Below are 18169 nucleotides of genomic sequence, written 5' to 3'. Positions count from 1 at the left end.
CCGACAACAGGCTAAGCATTTGTTGGTATAAGTTATCTATCACACAACGAAACGTTCTGTGCCCGTTACTAATGTGTTATGCATACGACCAACACGTTATGAATACGACCAAAACTTTTTTCAAAAAAACCTCAAAACTTCAGCGTACGCCAACGTTTTACATACATTTTTATACGTTGCCATTGCTGGCTAAAACGTCAAGGTGTGACAGCGCCTTTAGGGTGGTGGCTTGGGATCCTAGGGTGCTGAGTTCAAGCTTTGTTTGCCGCTGGTTTGATATCAGATTGATTGTTTGCCGCTGGTTTCACCAAGCTGAAACATAATTGGTGGTTTAATCAGTCACCTGATATGAAAATCCTCTTCAAATTTCAGGTCAATTGGATGAAAATTGAGAATTTTATAAATTAGGCCTATGTTGATCTTTTGACCTTAAAAACAAGAGGTTTCTTGCTTATGACGAACTCCACCATTCGGTGAAGTTTCCTGGAGATCAGTTTAAAATTTGGATGCGTCGGCGATTGACGAACAAACAGAATTACAGACCAGACCAACCAATATACACGACATGGCCAAAAGTGTGTGGACAACATGGTGTTGGCTTCATGATTAGGGTGGTGGCTTGGGATCCTAGGGTGCTGAGTTCAAGCCTTGTTTTTTCCGCTGAATTAACACCAGGGGGTTGACTCAGCCTGTCATCCTTCCGAGGTCGGCAAAATGAGCACCAATGTAGCAGCCAAATGGCTGCACATGAAGGGAAGGGGTATTGATGGATTTATTAAATCTGGTATTGGTGTGCAACAGGCATAATGGGCCGAATGTCCTCCTCCTGCGCATAATTTCCTTGTAATCCTTGTAAAAAAAACAAAAACCTGTTTGTCCAACATCTCATTCCAAAATCATGGGCATTAATATGGAGTTGGTCTCCGCCTTTGCTGCTAAAACAGCCTCCACTCTTCTAAGAAGGCTTTCCACGAGATGTTGGAACATTGCTGCAGAGATTTGCTTCCATTCAGCCACAAGAGCATTAGCGAGGTCGGGCACTGATATTGGGTGATTAGCTCTGGCTCGCAGTCGGTGTTCCAATTCATCCCAAAGGTGTTCGATGGGGTTGAGGTCAGGGCTCTGTGCAGGCCAGCCAAGTTTTTCCACGCCAATCTCGACAAACCATTTCTGTATGGACCTCGCTTTGAGCACGGGGGCATTGTCATGCTGAAACAGAAAAGGGCCTTCCCTCAAACTGTTGCCACAAAGTTGGAAGCACAGAATCCTTTAGAATGTCATTGTATGCTGTGGCGCTAAGATTTCCCTTCACAGGAACTAAGGGGCCGAGCCTGAACCATGAAAAACAGCCCCAGACCATTATTCCAACTTCACCAATTTTTACAGTTGGCACGATGCATTCAGGCAGGTCGTATTCTCCTGGCATCCACCAAACACAGTTTCGTCCGTCGGACTGCCAGATGGTGAAGCGTGATTCATCATTCCAGAGAACGTGTTTCCACTGCTCTAGAGTCCATTGGCTGTGAGCTTTACACCACTCCAGCCGACGCTTGTCATTGCGTATGGTGATCTTAGGCTTGTGTGTGACTGCTCGGCCATGAAAACCCATTTCATGAAGCTCTCTACAAACAGTGCTTGTGCTGACGTTGCTTCCAGAGTCAGTTTGGAGCTCGGTTGTGAGTGATGCAACCGACGACAGACGATTTTTCCTTGCTACGCGTTTCAGCACTCGGCGTTCCCATTCTGTAAGCTTGTGTGGCCTACCACTTCGCAGCTGAGCTGTTGTTGCTCCTAGACGTTTCCACTTCACAATAACAGCACTTACAGTTGACTGGGGCAGCTCGAGCAGGGCAGAAATTTGATGAACTGACTCGTTGGAAAGGTGGCATCCCATGACGGTGCCAGGTTGAAAGTCACCGAGATCTTCAGTACGGCCCATTCTCCTGCCAATGTTTGTCTATGGAGATTGCATTGCTGTGTGCTTGATTTTATACACCTGTCAGCAATGGGTGTCGCTGAAATAGCCAAATCCACTAATTGGAAGGGGTGTCCGCATACTTTTGGCCATGTTGTGTACCTGCGAACCTTCAATTTCACAAATAACAGACAGAGGTGAAAACATAACCTCCACCCACCTTCGTTGGCGGAGATACTAATATGTGAAGTTGATGTTGATGACACCCTCATGGACATCTGGACATTGATTTTGAGTTAGAGACGTCGTGCTTTGGATTCAGTGCAGTGCAGTTATAGAGACATGGATTTTGAGATTCTTGCGATGACTACACGTTCACAATCAGCCTTCCATGTTCGACCTTTACCAGTAATCCAGCTTTACTGTGAAATGGAAATTAAAGGTAAGCGGAATTAATTATTTCTCATTACGTTGGACCTGCATTTCAAACAGCTCGTCTTATTGATTCTTGCCCTCCCTGAGTGCCAGCAGGCATCTGATGCTCCAGTGCCTGTCATGGTATTCTTCAAAAAATAATTTCTCTCTTTAATGTTCCGATGATGCTTCGCGTGCAAAACTCGAAAAGGCCATGCTCGCACCACGTGGCCTCACAACCATGACGCCAACAACCATCTTGGAGGCATTCTTTCATCAACGTCCAAGCATGAAACACAATCCATTGAACCGTCCAACAAGCAATGATTTCCAACCACGGCTGGGTTAAAAAAAATGTACCATCAATAATAAAGTGCTTCACTGTCATGGACACCAGGGTGTTGCTTCGGGGATTGTTTCCTCACGGCGGTGAGGACATGATGTGGTGGAGCAGCAGAGTGTAGAAATACAACGGCAGAGTGACGGTCCATCAACGAATGCTGGCAAACGACCATCGGAGGGACGGCACACACATTGATGAATCACCCTACCTGTGAAACACCAGGATGACAGTTTATAGCTGGGATGGGATTTGAACCCAGGCTGGATGGGATTTGAACCCAGGCTAGACAGCTTAAAGGCGTGTGTGCGATGTATACCTGTAAGGATGCATACCTCCAGGCCATCCTGTTAGCCCTGTTACAATGGATGTTCACTCCAATATATTTTGGAAAATTCCTCCAAAAAGCGGACGAGTTTACCAAACAACACACTGCACTGTACAAGGAACTTTGGCACAGGAGGATGCTGTTCGGCCCATCATGCCTGTGCTGCACTCACCCATCCACTGATCCACACACAACTGCCGACCATCCCATCCAGACGAGCCAATATCCCTCCCTATACCGTACCCCTCCATCTCCAATGCATCCAGCTACCTATCTAATTCCCATTTAAACCGATCCATCCCTCCGCTGCCACTACCTTTCTGAAGAGACCACATCACATGTGGCTTTGTTTCACGCAAGCCAGGCAATTCACAACTTCGAGCCACCATCCTGGGTTGATGGTGAACTCGCCATTAAGTTGTCGATTCTGGGGTTGTGTTTTTTTCTTTTTGTTAACTAAAAACTGCCGTTCTGTCACGTTATCAGAATGAGGTGACACCTCTTGGAGCACGCTGTCCTTCAGATGCTTCTCGAAAGCTGGCTGTCCATTCCACACTAAAGTGATCGATATTACAGATATCACGGTATCAAAGAATTACTACTAGATAGTGCTTAAAGAATTACTACTAGATAGATCACGGTATCAAAGAATTACCAAAGAATTAGGCCATTGTGAACAGGTGCTTAAAGTGAAGCTTATCAAGAGCACACACAACCTGCAGTCAGCAAGAGTGCTGACGTATGGACGCGGCACAGGCTTGATGGGCAAAATGGCCTCTTCCTATGTCGAAATTTCCTTGGACAGTATTGCCAAAAGACATTGTCTGCACAAGGACAAGGCAATCATGTAGATATGGAGACAAAGAAATATATATATATATATATATATATATATACATATATATATATATATACAGGTAAAAATGATCTAATCATGTCTATCACATGCACAATGCCATGTGATACCCACAGAGAAAATGACACAACATAATTATATTTTCAGGGAATGAAGGGGAAAAAAAAAAAATTGAGGGGGCACCCGGATTTGAACCAGGGACCTCTTGATCTGCAGTCAAATGCTCTACCACTGAGCTATACCCCCACATGCTATTACAGCAATTACTTTACTAAGTATAGGTGATGCTTAGGCCTCTCCCTGCCTGTTGTGTATCCAAGCTTCAGTCGGTCTCGAAATCAATATATTCCGATTTATGATGAAACTTTCATATTCTGTGAAACATCTTTATCAAATTTTAACCACAGCTCATTCTTCTTAGGTTTCTGACGCTTTTCTCATTGCTATCCAGTCTATTAACAGCTTCACAAAATCAGGTTTTCCTTTTTCACTTAAAAGCATTCTCTTATTATCCTTAAATGCAAATGTATTTGCATTTGCATCTCTCATTCAGGAGCAACTGCTATGCCCATTGGTATTGGCTTTTGCAATGTCTCCTATTTATACAGGCAGTGCATCCGATACATTTGGCTTGTCGGGCTCGAGGCAAGACATAATTTCGACAAAATTTGTTTCAAATCCCACATGACAGATTGCAGTAGGACGAGCAGAAATAGCCCGTTGAAATAACGGGCAACCATTCTGTATTTTCATTTCATTCAGCCTTGAAAACTCGAGCTAAAACCAAAATTAGGTACAAAAATATGACCACTGGACCTCTAGCTTATCTGGGACGTGTCCTTTTGTTGTAACCCAAATTTGGTAGCATTCTGACTGGTGCGTCTGGAGAAGAAGGTTTTTGAAGGAATTTACTAAGTCGGCCATTTTAGCTGACTTAAAGTCACATGACCAGAACGACCTTTGCGATCCATGTTACCAGTCAGGAGAGGAACGTTGCTGCCAAATTTCAGCCAGATCGGTTTGACCAGAGAAATCGAAAAGGAAACGGATGGACGGACGAACAGATGGACGGACGGACGGAGGGTGCACGACGACAATACCCTCTCTGGAATTTAAATTCCAGATAAGCTAAAAGCCCCAACCTATTTCACTGGTATACAGCATAAAAGGTCGTAAAAATGACGGGTTGGAGTTGTTTGATTAAAAACTTCAAATATATTTGGTTGATAAATACTGTATTTGTGTATATATTATACTTTGTAGTATCAATATGCATTACCTCCAAGACTATTTTCTTTCCTCTGCATGTGTTGAAATCAAAACGCGCCTTTCTTTCATGATACGCAATGCGTTGTTCAGACTTCAAATGTACAAAAAGTCAGAAATCCTTTTGAGTGTAATTTGAAGCAGTTACATAGTGTTACGGTCAAATGCATGTATCGTTACCCGGATTACATACATGAAGCAAAAAATATGCCTAATGTTTATGATGGGCAACCCTTCTGTATTTTTACACTATTCAGCCTTGAAAACCCCGGGCTAAAACCGAAATTACACACAAAAACCTTCATTGAGGACACAAATGGCTCATCCCGTTATTTTGGCGGTGTATAGATAATAGACCGCTGTGTTGATGGCTTCTAAAAAAACAAACAAAATAACGCGGATTACAAACATGAAGCAAAAACTTGCTTAATGCTTCTGATGGATGACCCTTCTGTATTTTCACACGAATCAGCCTTGAAAACTCAGGCTAAAACGGAAATTACATACAAAAACATTCATTTATAACACAAACTATTTCAACACCTGCTCCCAATGGGAACAGCCGGGGGGGGGGGGGGGGGGTTGTGTCATCCTTATTCAAACATGTAATTCAAAATACCCCTCCAAATTACCTCTCACTGTGCAATTCCAAACACCTCACTGCACTGGAAAATGTGGGGACAGGAATACTGTACTGTAAAGAGTGGGGACCTGTACTACCCTCCCCCACTCAGAACAACACCAAACGATACATGTTTACAGAGATAATTTGTGTCCCTGCACTCCAAGACCAACAGCAAATATGAAAACATCTCTTTGCATTAATTGGGATCATGATGATCCATATGTAGCAAGTCTGGATGTAATCGGCCCAGAACTGGAGGAGGAGTAGCGCGACAAATAACCACACAAACAAACTTATGCACAAACAAAGCTTGGTGTCAGCTTAACGGTTAAGGTGGCTGGCTTAATATCTTAGGATCTGGAGTTCAAGCCCCTGTCACGCTGTTGAATTAACACCAAGTGAGTTGACTCAGCCTGTCATCCTTTGGAGATTGGCAAAAATGAGTACCAGCTTAATTAGTGGTGACAGGGGGCATTGCATCAATGACACAGCTGTGCCCCCATAAAATGATGCATTCAAGCAGTCACAGGCTACATACAAATATATACACACAACCAGACATTGTTCTGTGAATTATAGGAAGGATTGCTCCTTCCCTTATTGGGGCAGTGTATAGGCAACAGACTGTTGCTTCCATTGCTCCCTAAAATAAATAAAGCAACCTGGGTTATGTACACGAAGCAAAGACATGCTTATTTGCATGTATAATGCATCATGGTTATGTATATATATATATATATATATATATATATATATATATATATATATATATAATTTCAGATTTGAAAGCCTCTTGCACACAGACAGTCAGCAGTCCCAAAGTTTAGTTATTTCGTTAAGTATTTGTGTATTGTTAGAATCCATCCCCTTTGTCTAACGGGAATTTAATGTGTGCGCTGCGAGTTATTTTGTAGTTCGTTTTTTTATATTCCCCAACAACATCCTGCTTCGGTCCACCACCCAACCAAACCTTCGCGCACCGACTCCATTATCCACGTGTTTTTGGCTGAGGGCGTGGGCGGATCCTCCATCGCCTCAGATCGTGGCTCCGCTCCGAAGAAGGGCAGTGAGTGTTTCCTCCAGCCAATGGACGAAGAGCGAGCAAAGCCGAGGCGCTCCAGCCAATGGGAAGCCAGAAGGCCAGAAACAACTACAGAGCCTCTTCGGGGGGCGGGCCACTGACACGCCACCCGTCCAATGGGAGGCAGAGTTACCTCAGGACGGATCCCTCCCACCTGGCAGGAGGGGTTGAAGAATTGCCGATGCAATCTGTCTGGGTCGTCTCGTCTGGTCTGCTGGCCATCTTCCGCCTTGGTGCTGGCTGGCATCTGCCGCTTCGTTTTGGTTCTTTGGCGCTTGGTGCGAGGTTGTCCGTGTGGGTTCGAGTCCCACCGTGGTGGTTGGAGCGTCCGATCTTCCCAAGCCCTTCCACAAGAATCCCGAGCTCCACAAGGGCAGGTCGACAAGTCGTGCTAACGCGGCCAGATACCAGCAGAACTCTGACCTTCCAGTTCGCCTATCCTCTCGGGCTGGAGGTCCGAATAAAGGCCGGCTGGCCCCATTTCTTTTTGGTGTGTGTGTGTCTGTGGTGGTGCCGTCCTATAAGTAGAAATTGTCTAAGTGTTGATTGCTCATTGTACATTGCATTTAATTCGTGATTGAGTCTGCTCTGTGTCTCCCTTCCCTATTATTGTAAATAAACCCCTGTTAAATGTTCCAGTTCGTTGCCTGTAATTTCTTCCATTGGCGCAGTATAGTTCGTGCTTGAGAAGTCGTAAGGCCGTTTGTGCCGTAAGTTGTCATTGGGACCGGCGCGGCTCTGGTAATTCCCGCTCGGTTACGCCGGACCCGAATCGGTAACAGCGTCTCGGTTCGGACAGAGTCGGCCGGGGGTGTGGCTTCCCCGGTAGCTAGACGGCGTGAGTACTTAGGGAAATTGGAATAGACAAGTGGACCCTACCTCACGCCGTCAAAATATTGGCGACCACGGTCCTTTAAGTGACCTGTCGACTCCGGAGTTATCCGGGGTGACGACCTTTCGATTCCTGGTGTTCGGTGGGAGACGGCCCTCCTGCTCCGTCTAGCCGTCGTTCCTCACCACCGACCCCCGGCCCACAACAATATACTGTGTGTGTATATATATATATATATATATATATATATATATATATATATATATATATATATATATATATATATATATATATATATATGTGGAATTGGGCCAGCTGTCCAACCAAAGGGCAGTGCGTGGATGATTCATAATACGTGCAAACACATAATCCAAAAAGGAACTGGCGTTTATATAGGTTGGTCCAAAACGACCCGGAAAACTTCAGTTGTTAATATGTTTAGAACCATAAATGATATGATTGATACCCTTTGGTTTATATGATACGGAAACTCAGAAAGTATTGTGTACACCATCAATACACTTCGATGTGAGTTCCGTTTGTTGCGTGCAGGACATCAAGGCAGTACACAAGTTCTTGCCATGTTCAGCTCAGCATGTTTGCGTCCACCAGTGGACATGCAAGCTGTGATCCGAGAATGAAGATCCTGCAGGTTTGCCACATTGGTGTTGTAGACAACATGTTTCACAAACTCCCACAACAAAGAAAAATCATGGGGGGTTATGTCTGGTGATTGTGGAGACCAGGCAGTTGGTCCATCTCGGCCAATCCAGTGACCTTTAATTTTTTCATTCAGGACAACTCTAACGACAAAGGCCCAATGAGGGGGGAGCGCCGTCCTGTTGAAAAATAATATCGGTTTGCATTGTGGGTGTTTCAGGTCTTCAATATGTGGGAATGTGAATCCTTCCAACATGTTCATGTAAATTGTTGAGGTCACTATCTTCTGCAAAGAAAAATGGACAACCATACATTAACCTTTGTTCTGTGAATTATAGACTGTTGCATATTTGTTCAATGACCATGAGGGGTTTTGAGAGCCCCAGATCCTCACCTTGTGCCGGTTGACCTTCCCCGATACATGAAAGCAAGCTTCGTCTGTGAACATGCAGTTTTCAGGTAATCTTCATCATCCTCTATACGACAGCATTTCCAAAGCAAACGGCTTCTGTTTGGGTGCGTCATTTGGTTTGAGTTCGTGCAGAATCTGCACCTTATCGGCATAAAGCTTCAGTGGTTTTTGTAAAATCCTGTGTATAGTCGTGGTTGGTCGTCCCAGTTCTCTGTATGTGTGTCGGATTGATTTTCTGGGACTTTGGTTTCAGACCAGGTCACTCTACCCTGGATATGCTGCTTATGCTCTCCCATCAATGGATGGAGGTCCTCAATGCCAGACAGGAAATCCGAGCCGTATCCCTGGACATATCATGTGTTTTGACACAGACTGGCACCCTGCCCTACTCACCAAATTCTCTTCACATGGTATCCAAGACCATCTCCACTCATGGCTCGCAGACTTCCTCTCCTGTCGCAGTCAACGTGTGGCCCTAAATGGAGTTCTTTCATCCCCTCTTCCTGTCCAGGCTGGAGTTCCTCAAGGTAGCGTTCTGGGCCCTGTTCTTTTTTCTGGTTTTCATCAATGATCTCTCCGATTCTCTGGAAAATCCTCTATATCTCTTTGCTGATGACTCCACCCTCTGCTGTACCATCTGTCATCCCTCAGACCGGCAAGCAGCAGCTTCTTCGCTCACTGCAGATCTAGACAAAATCACAAACTGGTCCAACACGTGGAACATGTCTTTCAATCCAGACAAATCTCACCCTCTCACTATGTCTCTTTGAAAAGACCATTTAGAAAACCCCCCCATCCACTTTCTCAACAATCCTCTGGAAGAAGTCTTTTCTTTCAAGCTTCTGGGTCTCACTATCTGCCATGACCTTTCCTGGGAAAGTCACATTTCCAACCTCGCCTCCAAAGCCAGTTGCCGACTGGGAATCCTCCGTCGTGCAAAGTCCTTCCTCGGCCCTCTTGAGCTTCTGACCACTTACAAAGCTTTTGTCCGTAGCCTGATGGATTACTGCTCTCCCCTCTGGGCTGGTGCTCCTGCCTCCCACCTTTCTCGGCTTCATGCTGTCGAAACCAAGGCATTTCGGATCATCGGCATCTCCCGCAATGAAGCTGAGACTTTGGGCCTCTCACTCAATCACCGCAGGTTGGTCGGTGGTCTTTCTGTCTTCTACCGTCTCCTCTCCAGCCTTGCCCCCCCCCCCTGCTCTCTCTGCGATTTTTCCCCACCACATTTCCACAGGGCGCTCAAGGTCCGCCAACAAACCCCTTTTGGTAAAAGTACCAAAATCACGAATCACTGCTCACCTTCACTCTTTCATTCCTCTTTTTTCCCGCCTTTGGAATAAACTCCCTCACTCTATTCTTTCCCATTCTTCCCTCCAGGCTTTCAAAACAGCTGTTCACCACCACCTCTTATCATCCCCCATCCAAATCCTCGATCTTTTCTACCCTCGATAATCCACCCAAGCCCACTTCCTTCAATTCCCCTGCTTTCCTTCCTGAAAGTCCCTGTAATGTCCATCTTCTCTTCCCCATGTTCCCCGTCCCATCCCTCTCCCTTCCACAGATCTCCAAATGTGTCTGTTCCCCACTGTTTTGTCCCTCCCACTCCCGCCCCTCTTGTCTCATGCCACCTTCCTGTGCGTTGTGTGTTAGCTCTCATACGAGCCTTGACAAGGTATACAAAAAAAAAAAAATGATTCATGCACTTGTTCATCGTCTGCTACACATGTGCTTGGTCGACCGGTACTTTTCTATTTCTGACAATGTTCAGTCTCCTGAAACCTCTTGTACTCTCTGATACTAGTCTGATACTAGTAGTCTGATACTAGTCTGATACTAGACACTCTCTGATACTAGTCCGTGATGGCGGATTCCTTCCATACCTTGTACGAAAATTACGTTGAACCTGCGTGTCAGATCTTATCTCGATGAACTATTTGACGCACTGAGCTTTCTCCTGTGGAATCGCCATTTTCTTTTACATTGAAACACCAGACCTGAAAATAAAGAAAACTTTGAGTTTCTGTATCGTATCAAACAAAGGGTGTCATTGTATCATTTGTGATATTCAACATATTAACAACCGAAGTTGTCCAGGTCTTTTTGGAACACCCTGTATGTAGAAAATGAACAGTAATTATTGAATGTTTTTAACAATTCAAGAACAAAAACAACAATTCAACTTCCGGTTCCGGGTTTGGAGCATCGACAAGTCTCGTTCGGGGCTCTCTGCTGACGATCTCAAAGTTAAGTTTCCGGTCATTATCTGTCCCGTTTTAACTGTTTATTCTCTCACTTACATGTTACTGTGTGTTCCTAGTTCGGTTTTGTTTCAAAAATCGTGCTATTTTGTGAGATTTTGTTGACTTTGTCTTACCGGACGCTTGAGGCCTACCCTTGAGGCTTGAGGCCTACCGGTTCCTCTCGGTGTATGATCGTGTTTTGTTTTTTCTCCCCATTACCTTCAATTTCTATCTTCCCCACTTTCCTAACGTCCCCCATCCCTCCCAACTAATCACTATTTCTTATCTTAAATCAAAAAAAAAAAAAAACACTACTTTTCTCCTTCCTCACTCACGACTCTCGATTCTTCTTCTTCTTCTTCTTCTTCTTCTTCTTCTTCTTCCTATTCCTCTTCCTCTTCTTCTCCTCTTCTTCCTCGATTTTTTATACAACACTTCCATGACCTAATCTGTTGAAAACTCTCAAAAATTAATAATAATAATAATAATAATAATAATAAAAACGATCTCTTATAATGCTTCATCTTCCTCTTTCACACGTGTGGTACTCTTTACTGTATCATAATGCACTACTCTTCTACTATTTAAACAGACTGCTCTCAATTTGACCTTTCCTTCATACCTTGCCGAAAAAATCCAACTGTTATAGCGTTTCTTCTCTCCATTCTCTGGATTCGCCTTTATTGCATCCATCAAAAATTCTGTTAAATCACATCTCTGACCTAAAACTTTTTAAAAACCCAGTTTGCTATGAATTTTCGCTTTCCATCAACCATTCTTTTTTTCCAACTTCAGTGCCAACTCACCCCTCACTCTCAAAGCAACCATCCCACTCTTCTCCCTCCAAGCCTCCTTCTCACCACTCTCAAAAACACCCCCCTTACCTATCTCCCACCATTCATCCCCCTCACTCATCCTTCTCAAAGTTGCCCTGCCCTCTCATCCATAAAGCTGCCTCCTTCCACTGCCCTCTCACCTCCATCTCTTCACTCCACCTCCTCAAATCCTCAACTGCCTTCTTCCCCCTCTGTTGTCCCCCCTCTCCCCCTGTACCACAGATCCTTTTCTCCTCCTCATCCTGCCCCCTCCCCTGGCTATTCTGCAATCCCCTGCACTCTTTCAACGACCCTCCTTACCTACCCCCCTCATCCCTTGTCCTACCCTCCCCCTCCCCCACCCCTTGCACCCAAAGCCTCCTCCCTCCCTCTTCATTAAAAGTGTGGACCTCAAATATCCGGGGCCTTCGCTCAAACCTTTCAGATCTTTCCATACAGGTTGCCACTGACAAACCAGACATAATCTGCCTAACAGAAACTTTCCACCCCCAAGAAGTGTCTGACTCCCAAGTATCTCTCCCTGGATACTCCCTCCTCCGGTATGACAGACCTGAGCTTCGTCCTGGTGGAGGAGTTGCTCTCTTCATCAAAGACTCTATTCCTCACTCGCCATGCACTGCCCTCACTCCCCCACGCCCCCAGGAATACCTCTGGCTACGGCTTCCCTCCACTCCAACCTCATGTTTATATGTGTACTGTACCGTCCACCTAACAGTGATGATTCCATCAACACCTCACTATCCGAAAACATGGACTAACTTCTATCTTCTCATCCAAACTCTCTCTTCCTCATATGTGGCGACTTCAATTGTCATCATGCCAGTTGACTAGGTGTGGATACCTCTCTCACCTGTCATGGCACCTCAGCAAAAGCTTTCTGCAACTCATTGGGACTGACTCAATCGGTCAACTTCCCAACGCGGATCTCAACCAATGGTACTCCATCTCTTCTGGGTCTGATTTTGACAAATTTCCCTGACAATATCTGCTGCTCTTCCCCCGCTCCAATCGGTTCTTCTGACCACGTCCTTGTCAAAGTAGACATCTCTCTGGCTATTATCAGAGAACCACCTCACCGCCGTCGAGTCTGGCATTTCACTCAAGCCGACTAGCAGGGTCTCCAAGCACCCCTCAAACTTATAGACTGGTCTCCTATCGCTACTTTCTCAAACATAAACTCATCCTGGGAATTCTTTCAAAGAAACTTGCTCTCCCTCATGCACAGATTTATCCCCTCTCGTCTTCAGTTGTCCGACCCTTCCTCCCGCCCTTGGTTCACTGAAGCTTGTGGTGAGGCAGTTGCCCTGAAACAACTTGCCTTTGTCTCATGGAAAGCAAACCCAACTGAGGGCAATCTCAGTTCCTTCCATAAAGCTCGGACCAAGTGTGTACCTCCCCTCAGGAGATCCAGAAAACAACATCTTTCTAATCTAAAGTCTGAACTCTCAAACCTCTCTCCCTCCTCAAAATCCTGGTGGCGTCTAATCAAATCTGTTTCTGATGTATGTTCCCCCTCCATCCCCTCCCTTACCTCAAATGGCCGCACTGCTGATACCACACTTGAAAAAGCTGAATGCCTAAACTCGGTGTTTGCAGCTAAATCTTGTGTCAAAAACCCATCACTTTCTCTACCCACCTTACCCAGTCACACCCAACTGTCCCTGGACTCTGTGTCCTTTTCTCCTGACAAGGTGGAGATCTTGCTGTCAAACCTCGACTCAGATTTTGCAATCGCAACAGACGGCATCAGCCCATGTGTCCTCAAAGCCTGCTCTTCTGCTCTTGCTCACCCTCTCTCTGTTCTATTCACCCTCTCATTTGCTCAAGGTCATCTGCCATCTGCTTGGAAATCTGCAAACATCACTGCCCCTGCACGAAAAGGTGCAAAAACAGATCCCTGCAACTACAGACCAATCAGCCTTCTCCCAATCATCAGAAAAGGTTATGGAATCCATCATCGCTTCAGACATCAAATCCTTCCTCTTCTCCAATGGCTTGATTTCTGATCATCAATTTGGTTTCAGACCAGGTCAATCTACCCTGGATATGCTGCTTCTGCTCTCCCAACAATGGATGGAAGTCCTCAATGCCAAATAGAAAATCCGAGCCGTATCCCTGGACATATCACATGCTTTTGACAGTCTGGCACCCTGCCCTGCTCACCAAACTCTCTTCCTATGGTATCCAAGGCCATCTCCACTCATGGCTCGCAAACTTCCTCTCCCGTCGCAGTCACCGTGTGGCCCTAAATGGAGTTCTTTCATCCCCCCTTCCTGTCCAGGCTGGAGTTCCTCAAGGTAGCGTTCTGGGCCCTGTTCTTTTTCTGGTTTTCATCAATGATCTCTCCGACTCTCTGGAAAATCCTCTATATCTCTTTGCTGATGACTCCACCCTCTGCCGTACCATCGGTCATCTCTCAGACCGGCAAGCAGCAGCTTCTTCGCTCACTGCAGATCTGGATAAAATCACAAACTGGTCCAACACGTGGAACATGTCTTTCAATCCGGACAAATCTCACACTCTCACGATGTCTCTTCAAAAGGACCGTTTAGAACCCCCCCCCCCCATCCACTTTCTCAACAATCCTCTGGAAGAAGTCCTTTCTTTCAAGCTTCTGGGTCTCACTATCTGCCATGACCTTTCCTGGGAAAGCCACATTTCAAACCTCGCCTCCAAAGCCAGTCGCCGACTGGGAATCCTCTGTCGTGCAAAGTCCTTCCTCGGCCCACCTGAGCTCCTGACCACTTACAAAGCTTTTGTCCGCAGCTTGATGGAGTACTGCTCTCCCCTCTGGGCTGGTGCTCCTACCTCCCACCTTTCTCGGCTTCACGCTGTAGAAACCAAGGCATTTCGGATCATTGGCATCTCCCGCAATGAGGCTGAGTCTTTGGGCCTCTCACTCAATCACCGCAGGTTGGTCGGTGGTCTTTCTGTCTACCGTCTCCTCTCCCGCCTCGCCCCCCCTGCTCTCTCTGCGATTTGTCCCCACCACATTTCCGCAGGGCGCTTAAGGTCCGCCAACAACGCCCTTCTGGTAAAACTACCAAAATCACGAATCACTGCTCACCTTCACTCTTTCATTCCTCTTTTTTCCCACCTTTGGAATAAACTGCCTCACTCTATTCATTCCCATTCTTCCCTCCAGGCCTTCAAAACATCTGTTCACCACCACCTCTTATCATCCCCCATCCAAATCCTCGATCTTTTCTTCCTCCGATAATCCACCCAAGCCCACCTCCTTCAAATTCCCTGCTTTCCTTCCTGAAAGTCCCTGTAATGTCCATCTTCTATTCCCCATGTTCCCCATCCCATCCCTCTTCCTTCCACAGATCTCCTCATGTCTCTGTTCCCCACTGATTTGTCCTTCCCACTCCCTCCCCTCTTGTCTCATTCCCCCCTTGTTGTGCGTTGTGTGTTAGCTCTCACACGAGCCTCGACAAGGTATACAAAAAAAAAAAAACAATATTTGAACAAAGACCATTGAAGTGACACTCACAGACCATCATGTATTCTACAAAATTATATGCCATTATTTATTTAGCAGAAACTGTCGATAGGTTTAAAGTGGAATTATATAGGTAACTCAAAGCATTGGAGATAGAGGAGTACAGGGATATGAACGGCTTGGTAGGACTTGTAAGTAGCTTCAGTATTGATGGGTCATTTGCACATTTGTGCTGATTGTGAAGTCTGTGAGAGGGTCTCGTCAAGGGATAGTGGGTGGTTGGAATTGTATGTTCTTTACCCTAAAACAGCCTTTGCCCATACCATCCCCCACCCTTTACATAATACATTAAATGAAATCGATTGTTATTTCAAAAAACACTTTTTTTTTCTTTTTTCCTGCTTTTATTTTAAAACCTTGGTCATGAGCCTGCCACACTTTTCTCATCAGTACTCCTTCCCCCATCCCCCAAATGATATTAGGTCATGAGCCTGAAGGATATATTACCCACACACAAAGCAGGTAAAGCAATTGGTTCACTCTGTCTGTCTGTCTCCAGACGTCAGGATATGATCGAGGAACTACTAAACTTCAATTGAATCGGAACATGAATCGGAACACAAACCTGCAGTTTAGCAGTACTTTGGCTCTGCATTTGGCAAAGTGTACGGAATCTTGTCCCATGCGCACAGGTACACAAAGGAGTGAGTGAGTTAATTGTTTTAGTCTGTCTACTGTCTGGCAGTTAAACAACAATGAAAATCATTACAGAAAGAAAATTTACTGTTTTTAGCGATGTTATAAAGGACACAAACAACAGGCACAAATAACTAATTTAATATGTTAAATAAGGCGGTGTAAAAGATGCTGCATCAATGGCGGTAAACTTCCGGAATTATTTTTTTTCTACGACCTGTAAAATCTTTCTTCTATTTCAATTGAATTATATAACTTATATAACCTTAGAGCAAAACTCGCCTTTTTAGCACTCTACAAACCCTTGCTTTTAGCAATACTTGGACAAAATATGACACTATTTTACGCCATCTCGAGCAATCAAATTTGCTGCTCGTGCACTTAGCGTTGTAGGAATATAGCAGCTCGTATGAATATAGATTGCACTTGGTAATACAGAGCAAGAGTTGAAAAGACCCTTACCATGTCCTTTCGCTCAAGAGTGTGTGGGGTAAGGTGTTCTATGAACTTTCTTGTTTAATCTGTTGTTGGTGTAGCACAGGCATGATGGGCCAAATCGCCTCCTCCTGCATAAAATTTCCCTGTGATTTACATAGTACAGTATACAATATGGATTCATTGAGCGTGTTTAGAAAACTGCGTAGTGACTAAACTGTCTTTTCTTTTTTACTTTGAGCTCTATTTTGGTAGGTATTACTCATACCAATTTATCATAATACCCCCTCTCTCGCTGTCTTCTGACTCATAGCTCCTTGGTTTTCTCACTGGCTCGGGGATAGTGTTTCTATCTACATTTACATATCACTATTGGCCTAGATGAGTTGTATCGAGGATAAAAGGCCGAAATCATGTCCCATCCCAGGATCCTCAAATGATGAAATATTTGTTCTGGTGTTTTGTAACTTTGTTTATCCGAAGATGGTCGGTGGTATTTTGAGTGTACTGTCAGATTGGAAGTTTGTAATTTGCTGGTCATTGAGTGTGTTCTGTGGTATAACACTGTAGCATAAGCTGAGGACATTCAGAAGATCTCTTACTCATTGGATGACCTTTGGACACAACCAATGATGTGTATCCGCTGTTTTTTAGAGGTTCTGAGGTTGAAGGGTCTGAGAATCAATGATGAACAGTTTCCAGGTGATGATCTGGATGGCCATTGATTCAGGCAGCCATTAATTTGAAGGAATTCTCTCTCTCTCTCTCTCTCTCTCTCTCTCTCTCTCTCTCTCTCTCTCTCTCTCTCTCTCTCTCTCTCTCTCTCTCCCTCTCTCTCTCTCTCTCTCTCTCTCTCTCTCTCTCTCTCTCTCTCTCGCTCTCTCGCTCTCTCGCTCTCTCGCTCTCTCGCTCTCTCGCTCTCTCGCTCTCTCGCTCTCTCGCTCTCTCGCTCTCTCGCTCTCTCTATCTCTCTATCTCTCTATCTCTCTATCTCTCTATCTCTCTATCTCTCTATCTCTCTCTCTCGCTCTCTCTCTCTCTCTCTCACTCTGCCTCTCTCTCTCTCTCTCTCTCTCTCTCTCTCTCTCTCTCTCTCTCTCTCTCTCTCTCTCTCTCTCTCTCTCTCTCTCTCTCTCTCTCTCTCTCTCTTTTTCCCTAATTGGATTGGATAATATTTGGATATAACTATAAGCTTATGGACCTGCAATTCAGAAAAGTTCTGCCATTGAAGGGTCAAACGTCGATGATAGATGATGCCCAGCTAATGATCCAGATCGCTATTGAATCAGGCAGTCATTAAGTTGAAGGAATTCTTCATATTTCTCTCACCCACCAACCCCCCCACCCCTCCCGTCCACCATGAATAGTAATAAGTTGACTGTTCAATTTGTGTTTCTTTTTCTCTCCCAAAATATACATCAAAGTATCAGACCTAAAATTCAAAATGATTGCACCTTATCCAAACTGGATCCGAAAGGTAAATCTTAGATCTGCTTGGAAGTGGACACAGCTCAGTAATCGCTTCTCTTGATGGCTTGGGGTCGTGACCACAAATCCCCTCATCGTTTATCACTGCATGAAATGTAGTTTGAATGGTTAAGCAGAAATACAAACAGAAATGTCCATTAGACAATGGAAAAAACAACAAATGCGGATTTATTTTGAAAAATTTGCCAAAACAGAGAAAAATATAAAAACAAGAGGCACAAACAGAGAAGGAAATGCAAAACAGCAAGTGCCCCCCTCACCCCCTTTTCTCTCTTTCTCTCTCTCTCTCCATAACAG

General features: G+C 44.9%; 1 protein-coding gene and 1 non-coding gene across 6 annotated transcripts in view; one reads left to right on the top strand and one right to left on the bottom strand.

Annotated features, from left to right (window-relative positions):
• Positions 1 to 18169, top strand: part of LOC147034261 (uncharacterized) — a 231089-nt gene that overhangs the window by 167757 nt on the left and 45163 nt on the right. For 2 of the 5 annotated variants that reach the window (XR_015057730.1, XM_085879610.1), the window contains exon 5: positions 8210 to 8309. The exons of the other annotated variants lie outside the window; for them this stretch is intronic. Coding sequence is in view for 1 of the 2 variants with exons in the window: in XM_085879610.1 (XP_085735736.1) it covers positions 8210 to 8287 (78 nt within the window). In the remaining variant the exon portion in view is untranslated. The remainder of the gene's footprint in view (positions 1 to 8209; positions 8310 to 18169) is intronic. 5 annotated transcript variants of the gene reach the window in all.
• On the bottom strand, positions 4028 to 4099 carry TRNAC-GCA (transfer RNA cysteine (anticodon GCA)). The gene has a single exon. It is a non-coding gene; the product is annotated as a tRNA-Cys (tRNA).

The sequence above is a fragment of the Eptatretus burgeri genome, chromosome 1, assembly GCF_056783735.1.
Source record: "Eptatretus burgeri isolate ZD-2024b chromosome 1, Ebu_testis_v1, whole genome shotgun sequence".
Lineage (NCBI taxonomy): Eukaryota > Metazoa > Chordata > Myxini > Myxiniformes > Myxinidae > Eptatretus > Eptatretus burgeri.
Note: the sequence above shows the minus strand (reverse complement) of the source record. Positions and strands in the feature narration are given on the sequence as shown.